Genomic DNA, 9,957 nt, shown 5'->3' with positions numbered 1-9,957 from the left:
ATGCTTATGTAATTCAATCAACAATTTTTGATTCTTTTATTTTTAATATTTATTCATCTCATCATCATTTTTCTCTTTTACAAGATAATTACAACATTTAGGAAATAAAACTAAGTAAATAGAAGATTGTTAAATAGTTTTTTAAAAACAGCTTGTTGCTTAGAAGAAAGTCCATATAATCTCATTCCTCCAAACATAATTTTATACCTCAGACTAAACTAAATAGCTTAAGGGAAATTAGCATTAAATAGCAAAACACAAAAAACTCACGTATATAAATAACATAAAATAGAGTTAGACTCCAATATGATGCTTAACAAAGCAAACTATGATGCAATATGAATCAACTTCATTAACTGGACCAGTCCAATGAGGCACAAATCAGATAAGTGCTAAACCCTCAGCGATGTGCGAATGAAACCACCAACTCCAGCTAGGTTCTTTTCATTCTTGGACTGTGTCCAATTCATTCCAGAGAGCATCGGTTTTTACATCTTCTTGACTCTTTGGCTGTAAAGAGAAAAAGGAGAAAAGAATAAGCAAAGACAGAGTGACTAGCTGGCAGGAATAGCTTTGGTACCTAAAGATGGACTCTCATTCCCTAATCACAACTCCAAATGCCAAGCAGCTCAGAATCCTTATGAGCAAATCGAGGCTCAGAGAGGATGGATCTTGCCCACATAACTCAGCTATCTAATGACAGAAACAGGATATGAACACTTATTTGTCTTCAAGTTCAGTGTCTATGGTACCGTGGTGTTAGGTGACTGCCGTCCATTGATAAGACGTACCTCTCTATTATCCTCAAAGCAAATCGGAGCCATTGATCTCTTTTTAACCGTTTATTTTTCAGTGTTTGACAAACAATCAGATGTCATGTGGTCTGTAAATTATATAAATACTAGGTATCTTTGCAGCAAGAATCAAGCAGCTAGTGACTACCACATAGATTCCTCTATGTGAAAAATCACTAAATTAAAAAACATAAATAAAATATATATTATATTATAAATAAAATATTTTTAAAATAATAAAAATGATCTATACGTGGAAAAAATTAACTTTTGTTTTCATAGTCTAACTCAAATTTGCCCTTTAAAAATTCCACAGTGTTTAGGCTAAAGAATCTCAGTGAGCCTATGATCCACAAGTCTGCACACTGCCCTTGCCCCCAAACACTTGGAGAGAGGCTGATTGTGAATGTTCCATACCTGAGGATGTGCACAGCTTGTTTCACCCATTTCTTCTTTGGATCTGCACACACAGCTAGTTTTTTCTTTGTGTAAAAGCTGAAAAATCAGAAAATTTGATTTGTGTTTAAAGAGTCTTTAAATGGATTTTTTCACAGAACATGCAATGGAAATTTCATATTCTAATTGATTGCTCTGTACACTAAGCATTTGATTTATTTCATTCAGAGGTGAAACAAAATGCACAAAAAAAATTGTTTCTGATAAAGCATGATGCAAAAAATGAAGGCAATTCTCCCTGACTTTCTCTGCAGTTTGACAAGTGGTTGTGTAATGGCAGGAGATAAAGTCCCAGAACCATTATTTAATTTTGTTGGTGGTGGCTACATGAAATATGTATATAGCTAATCAATAACGTATATTATTCCAAAGTATTATATCCTGCATAAATCAAGAAGATTATATGTGACAGTATAATTACTGAGTTTTTACTTACAGCTCCAAACATTTTCTGATAGAAGATGCTCATTTCAAACTTTATATCTTCCATATTTCCCTGAGACAGCATTTTAGTAGCCTCTAAGTTTACCTTAGAAAGTGATTTTGCCCTCAACTATGTTCCTTTTTTAAAAAAACTAAGTTTTGTCTTATTCTAGTCCTATTTACAGTGAACTTTGAAGTAGATACATACCAGTAAAAGAAAGCTATTTTTGCCACATCAGTTATTTCTGGATGATACTCCACACAAGCAAAATTTTTTATATCTGAAATTCCCATGTACTCCTGATGCAACTGAATTAAAATCAATTAATAACTTACATGATTGCACTGATGTCACAAGCTTCATTGGCCAGCTGCTGGGTAAAGCCCACAATAAATTTGGGATGAAGAACATGTTCTGTATGTCGGAGGCAGCAGTCAAAGCTGCTTGCTGCTAAAAAGAAAAAAAGGTACTGAGTCCACCTGAATGAACTTATTCTGTGATAGGTATTATGGAACTACTTGAAGTTGCAGAAAACCTAGAATATGATTTATATGGTAAATAAACCATTCAGAGGAACAGTTCCAACGTCTTTGAGACCCAACTTAACATAGTGGGCAATTCACTTAAAAAAATAGTTTGCATGCTGGGAAATTTTGGTTCAATAATACAGTTGAGAAGCATGTGACTTCTCCTAAAAGGAATATCTTTAGTAAGAAACATAAATTGACAAGAATATGAATATCTCCCACTTGAAGAAACTCTTGATAAACTTCCAAATTCAGAAAATGAACAAATTGGCAGATTTTAATCTATTATCTGGCTACGAGTATTGGGAGGAGGGGAAGGACAAGAAGGAAAATGTGATTTATAGGAGCTGCTTACAGGAGATACAACTAAAGCACTTTGAAATTGTAATATTAGTTAATGGGAATTTTTAATTTTGTTCATAAAAGTTCAACACGTGCATTTTCAGGAATGCACCTGTTGCTAAGTGATGTGCTCTCAGTAATAAAGCAATACTTAGACACTCCCCCAAGTTAAATTATAACCTGCTGTAAGGTAAGGGATAATGTTATCTCAAAGTTGGCAAGCGATGTCCCCAAGGCCTTGCAAGAATGAAGAAGTCAGGTGCCATAATCCACTCCTGAAGGATGAATTTTGAACCTTACTGAAACTATTTAGTTGGGAGGTGAGAAAGTTGTGGGAAGTGGGAGTGTTCCCTACATTTCATTCGCTGGTAATGTTATGCAACTTACATCACTTTCAGAAATAGCACTCTGACCTTGTTCTCGAGCTTGGGGTCTCTAAGAGTCCACCCACCCCCAAAATCTGCCAGGATTGATTGACAGCAGAAAGGAAATCCTGATCGGCAGCAGCAAGCTTTCCTTGCTCCACGCACCAACGAGCTGACAGCTCCCATCACTCCCTTTCGAAGACTTTCTAACAGGCTTCCATCCCTTGGGGACCCCCAGATAAGCTCATGGCTTAGTGGAAAATGAAAATAGTTTTTCCTCCAGTGCTAGCAGACAGAATGGCACTCACCTTCCGACTTGCTGCAGAGGTGGAGTAGCAGCACCGACATCAAAGCAGCCAGGAGCAAACTCTTGCCACTGTACTTCATTTTCAGCTCAAAGGATTCTTTGAGATCTGCTCAGTGTTGGGTACCCAGTGCCTTGGGAGTGCTGTTATGTTCTGACAGCAGCCTAGGCTTGGGATGGCTCTACTTATAGCAAATATTGGGAATGTACAGAGAAGGCGTGTTCTCACGTGGGGTTTTCCCCATTGATCAACTTGCCCCATCATGTCGTCACAAAGAAAAACCACAGGGAAAACTTCCTGCCTTTCCCTGGTGTTGGGAAGGTGTGAAGGTCAGGGCGGAGGGCAGGGGGTGAGAAGGGGAAAATCCTGTTAAATCCTTTGGATTTTCAAAGAGGGAAAAGCAGCTCAGCCCTGTGGCCCAGAAAAGATTTCCGTTCAGTTTGAACTTAATCCCTTGTCTCTGAAAAGAGAAGACAAGGATTAACAGTGATACAAAGGTGAACCCCACACTGGAGCATTCCAGAACTCCTATTGTTACCCTCTATTTGCTTTCCAGAGCCAATCGGAGAGGGGGAGGATGAGACAGGATACCAGGCATACTAGGACATGCGTTTACCATTGCGTAGTTGGTGCTCAGCTAGCACCAAAGACCTTGAATTTCTAGGCTACCATTCAGAGCAGGTAATACAACAATGCTCTAGTAGTGTCCCCAGTTTTGGTGGAAAATACTAGCCCTGAAAGCCCTTAAGTAAGGCTTAAGCCTCAGCTGCATCTTGATTTCGTGTCAACTCTTCCAAGAATCTTCTACATTTACACGACTCTAATCAATATTGCAGCCCAGAAAATAATCCCCACCTACCCTTAACTCTTCACACTGATGTAGTTACATAACTCAATACAAAGCCTCAGAAGCGTTGAAGAAAAAAGACTATCAGCAGTGGCTAATCAACAAAACAAATGCCAGATAATACTGATAATGATAATAATGTAATATGAATCCCTAACCTGTGATGATGTAATAAGAATTCTCCACTAGGGAGAATATCACTGTACGCTAGGGATTGGGTTTGCAGGAAGGGTGTGACTGCAAAGAAATAAAACAAGGGAGTTTGGGGAGTGATGGAATTATTTTCGACCTATTATGGGCATGGTTACACACGTCTACACATGTGTTAAAATTCATAGAACTGTACATCAAAAGAGAAGTGTGAATTGTATTATATGATCATTTTAAAAATGAAGTTTAAAAACATGGAAATCAGGGGCCGGCCCTGTGGCTTAGCGGTTAAGTGCGTGCGCTCTGCTGCTGGCGGCCCGGGTTCGGATCCCGGGTGCGCACTGACGCACCGCTTCTCCGGCCACGCTGAGGCCGTGTCCCACATACAGCAACTAGGAGGATGTGCAACCATGACATACAACTATCTACTGGGGCTTTGGGGGAAAAAAAATAAATAAATAAATAAAATTAGAAATGTTTATTAAAAAAAAAAAAAACATGGAAATCATAAAAAAAGAGCTGTCCACTAAACACAAATAGGTTGAAAGTAAATGGATTGAAAAAGATATACTATGCACATAGTAAACAAAAGAGAACTGGAGTTGCTATGCCTATATCTGATTTTAAAAATAGATTTTACTACAAAAAATGTTACTAGAGTTAAAGACAGAGTTCCATAATGATAAAGGATCAATCCATCAGGAAGATACAAAAATTATGACCGTATATACACCTAACAACAGCACCTCAAAATACATGAAGCAAAAACTGACAGAATTGAAGGGAAGAATAGACAATTCAACAATAGAAATTGGACATGAATTAAAATGAAAACACAAGGTACCAAAACTTATGTGACACAGTGAATGCAACGCTCAGAGGGAAACTTATAGGGAGGACAAATGAAATAGGGAATAGCAAAACAATAGAGGAAACCAATGAAGCCAAAATTTAATTCTTTAAAAATATCAACAAAATTAACAAGCTTTAACTAGACTAGCCAAGAAGAAGTGGGGGTGTAGAGAGAAGACAAATTGCTAAACTCAGGAATGAAATAGGTTACATCACCACCAACTTTAAGAAATAAAAGTGACTAAAAAGGAATACTGTGAACAACTGTATGCCAATACACGAAATAACATAGATGAAAGGGACAAATTATTAGAAAGACACAAATTCCTGGAACTGACTCAAGCAGATATTGAAAGTTTCAATAGCTCTATAACAAGTAAAGATATCAAATTGGTAACTAAAAATATTTCCACAAAGAGAAGCCAAGAGTCAGATGGCCTCACTGATAAATTCTACCAAACATTCAAAGAAAACTTAAAACCAATCCTCACAAACTTCCAAAAAGAAGAAGAGGAGGGAAAAATTTCTAACTTATTCTATGACAGTATTACACTGATTTCAAAATAAGATGAGGATATCACAAGAAAAGAAAATGACAAACCAATATCCCTTATGAAAACAGACACAAAAATCCTTAACAAAATACTAGTAAACTGTATGCAGCAACACATAAAAAAGATCATGCACCATAGCCAAGTGGGATTTATCCTAGGAAATGTACCACACAATATTAACAGAAAAAAAACCAAACCATATGAAAAGCATTTGACAAAATCCAACACCCCACCAAAATAAGGCACTCAACAAACTAGAAATAGTAGAGAACTTCCTCAACCTGATACACGTCATCTATGAAAACCCCACAGCTAATATCATACTTAATGTTGCAAGATTGAATGCTTTCCTCCTGAGATCAAGATCGAGACAGGGATGTTCACTCTCACGACTTCTATTCAACATTGTACTGAAGGCTCTAGCCATGACAATTAGGCAAGAAAAGAGGGACAACACTCAGATTGGAAAGGAAGTGGTAACTATCTTAATTTGCAGATGGCATGATCTTGAATATAGAAAATCCTAAAGAATCTGCTAAAAAAATATTAGAACTAATAAGTTTAGCAAGGTTGCAAGATTCAAGATCAACATACAAAAATCAACTATATTTCTATACACTATCCATAAACAACCTGAAAATAAAATTAAGAAAACAATCATTTTTACAATAGCATCAAAAGAAATAAAATACCTAGGTATAAATTTAACAAAAGGAGTGAAAAATATAACTAAAAACTACAAAGCATAATTAAGGAAATTAAAGACTTCTAAATAAATGGAAAGACATCCCACGTCATGGATTGGAAGACTTAACATTCTTAAGATGGCACTACTCCCCAAAATGATCTACAGATTCAACACAATTTCTATCAAAATCCCAGCTGGCTTCCTTGCAGAAACGGAAAAGCCTATACTCAAATTTATATGGAATTAACAAGGGATCCCAAATAGCCAAAACAATCTTAAAAAGGAAGAACAAAGTCAAAGGACTTACACTTCCTGATTCCAAAACTTACTACAAAGCCACACTAATCAAGACATGTGGTACTGGCATAAATATAGACATATAAATCAGTGGACTTGAATTGGGAGTCCAGATATAAACCACCCTGTCTATGGTCAACTGATTTTTTTATTACAGTGCCAAGACCATTCAAGGGAGGAAAGAATAGTCTTTTCAACAAATGGTGCTGGGAGAATGGGTCATACACATGCAAAAGAATGATGTTAAACCCCTACCTCACACTGTACACAAAAATTAACTCAAAATGGATCATAGACCTAAATATAAGAGCTAAAAATATGAAACTCTTAGAAGAAAACATAAGAGTACATCTTTATGACCTTGGATTGGGCAATGGTTTTTCAGATACAGCCCTAAATCTCAGAACAAAATTAAAAACAAATAAATTGGACTATATCTAAACCATAAACTCTTGTGGTTCAAAAGATACTATAAAAAATGTGAAAAAAATCAATCCACAGAAAGGTAGGAAATATTTGCAAATCATATATCTGATAAGGGACTTATACTTGTATCCAGAATATATGAAAATCTCTTACAACTCAATAATAAAAAGATAACCCAATTTAAAAATGGACAAAATATTTGAATAGACATTTCTCTAAAGATACATAAATGGCCAAGTACATAAAAAGATACTCAACATAATTAGTCATTAGGAAAATAAATCAAAATCACAATGACATATCACTTTATACCCATTAAGATGGCTATAATCAAAAAGAGAGAGAATAAGTGTTGGCAATGATGTGGAGCGACTGGAACCCTCATACATTGTTGATGGGAATTGAAAATGGTGCAGTCACTTTGTAAAACAGTTTGACAGTTTATCAAACAGTTAATCATAAAATTACCATATGGCCCAAAACTACCACTCCTAGGTAGACAACCAAGAGAAATGAAAATATACGCCCACAAAAAACTTGTATACGAATGTTCACGGTAGCATTATTCACAATAGCCAAAAAGTGGAAACAATGCGAATGTCATCAGCTGATGAATAAATAAATAAAATGTGGTAAATTTGTACAGTGGAATATTATTTGGCAATAAAAATGAATGAAATACTGATGGATGCTATAACATGGTTGAAATTTGAAAACATACTAAGGGAAAAAAAAGCACAAAAAGCTAAGTATCGGATGATTCCATTTATAAGAAATGTTTGGAATTGGTAAACCTACAGAGGCAGGAAGCAGAATAGAGACTGTCTAGGGCTAGGTTGGGGTGTCAGATGAAAGGGAGGGGCATGGAGAGTGACTGCTAATGGGTATGTGGTTTCTTTCTTATTTTTTTATCTAAAAATAGATAGTGATGACATTTGTGTTAACCCCATGAATATACTAAAACACATTGAATTGTGCACTTTAAAAGGGTGAATTTTATGGTATGTGAATTATATCTCAATAAAGCTCGTAATAATAAAAAAATTCTCCACCTACCTACGTCTGACATTCACCCCAGCCCACAGATCCTATTTCTTTCTTTATGACTCCTCTTGGTTGCTGGGAATCTGTGTTCATTTATCCTTCTTCCTCCATTCTTGTAGTCTCTCTTCTCCTCCCTTTCTCTCATCTGTTAATCACATCTCTTTGTTTTTAAATTATTTTATTGAGGTCACATTGGTTTATAACATTGCGTAAATTTCAGGTGTACATTATTATATTCCAGCTTCTGTATATACTGCATCGTGTTCACCACCAATAGTCTAGTTTCTATCTGTCACCATACCCAAGTGTCCTTTTACTCTTTTCACCCTCCCCCAGCCCCTGCCCTCTGGTTACGACCAATCTGTTCTCCTTATCTATGTTTTTGTTTATTTTCCACATATGAGTGAAATCATATGGTATTTGTCTTTCTCTGAGTGATTTATTTTCTTCTCCCTTTAATAACTATAAAAGAGAACTGATTTTTTGGTACATTTTATATTGACTGAAATTGTATTTCCCTATGCTTAGTTTGATAGATGAGTCATTTCATATTTGTCACTTAACTTTTTAAAATGTGACATCTTCAACTGATTTTTGGGGTCAGTCAATGAACATGTTAATGAAAAGGGTCACATAAGAAAATTAGGGCCGCTCCGTGGCTTAGCAGTTAAGTGCTCGTGCTCTGCTATTGGCGGCCCTGGGTTCGGATCCCGGGCGCACACCGACCCCACACCGACCCGCTGCTTCTCCGGCCATGCTGAGGCCACGTCCCACATACAGCAACTAGAAGGAAGTACAACTATGACATACCACTATCTACTGGGGCTTTGGGGAAAAAAAAGGAGGAGGATTGGCAATAGATATTAGTTCAGAGCTGGTCTTCCTCAGCAAAAAGAGGAGGATTACCATGGATGTTAGCTCAGAGCTGATCTTCCTCACACACACACAAAAAAAATTAGAAGACTATTTATCACTCTGGAATTTATTTTCTAGCCATTCTTTTCAAATATCCCAGACACATTCCTAATGAGTCCTAATTCCTACATGCAGTAGAGTCTCAGTGTCTTCCTGGGAGTTTTTGTTTCATTTTCTAGAAAAGATCTGACAAGTCTCTCATGTGGAAGGTACTTAGTAGTGTATACAGATGGCAAGAACATACCGACTGAATTCAAGGGAACTTATAACAAGAGAGGTAAAACTCACAAATAGCTATAAAACAAGGCAATATGGCAAGTGTCATATTTATATTATATGAAACATTTTTCACAGAAATTGTTAACAAAATATGATCATTTATAAGTTACTTAACTCCCCTTCCAGTTCTACGACAGATGAATGTGAAACGTATCTGCTAACAGAGTATCCATCAAAGACCATTCTCCTTCTGATGGGGGTCCCATGAAAAGTTTTTTGGAAGATGGTAGGATGTTCCCTTTAAAACAGCATTTATTGAGCACCTACTAGATGTCAGATATATTAGTAGGGAATGTGCTGTAAAAGCAAGGAAGCATGACATTTGATTCCTACAAGGCGGGGATGTGGAGGTGGACACAAAGGACCAGCCAGCCCGGAGCTTCCCAGTTTTCACACCAGCGGGTCCTGACTGCAGCTGAGCTCCAGTGATGAGCACGGTTCTTACCATGGATTTTGAATAGTACCAAATTACACAATCGCTAAACTAGAAAAGAGTGGAGACCGTCTTCCTCAATACCTTAATTTTAAAGACAAGGATACTAAAGCCAGAGAGATGTTTGACCTTGTCAGTGTCAAACCACGAGCACCAGAGCTGGATATAGAAATCAGATCCTCCTCCCTAGTTCAGCATATTGTTCCTCATTTCCACCTCAAGGGTGTATTATCTGATTATCAAATGGATGGTATTATAT

The 9,957-nt window shown here is 36.8% G+C and overlaps 1 protein-coding gene across 1 annotated transcript; it reads right to left on the bottom strand.

The window, feature by feature from the left end:
* Positions 1 to 488: 488 nt before the first annotated feature.
* On the bottom strand, positions 489 to 3,295 carry CCL20 (C-C motif chemokine ligand 20). Its single transcript, XM_058533431.1, has 4 exons — positions 3,217 to 3,295; positions 2,010 to 2,121; positions 1,212 to 1,289; positions 489 to 510 (listed from the first exon to the last, which is right to left on the bottom strand). Exons 1-4 carry the CDS (start codon positions 3,293 to 3,295, stop codon positions 489 to 491), a joined length of 291 nt encoding a protein of 96 aa, XP_058389414.1.
* Positions 3,296 to 9,957: the final 6,662 nt, after the last annotated feature.

Source organism: Diceros bicornis, chromosome 37, assembly GCF_020826845.1.
Source record: "Diceros bicornis minor isolate mBicDic1 chromosome 37, mDicBic1.mat.cur, whole genome shotgun sequence".
NCBI classification, from domain to species: domain Eukaryota; kingdom Metazoa; phylum Chordata; class Mammalia; order Perissodactyla; family Rhinocerotidae; genus Diceros; species Diceros bicornis.
This window is presented reverse-complemented; position numbering and strand designations above follow the sequence as displayed.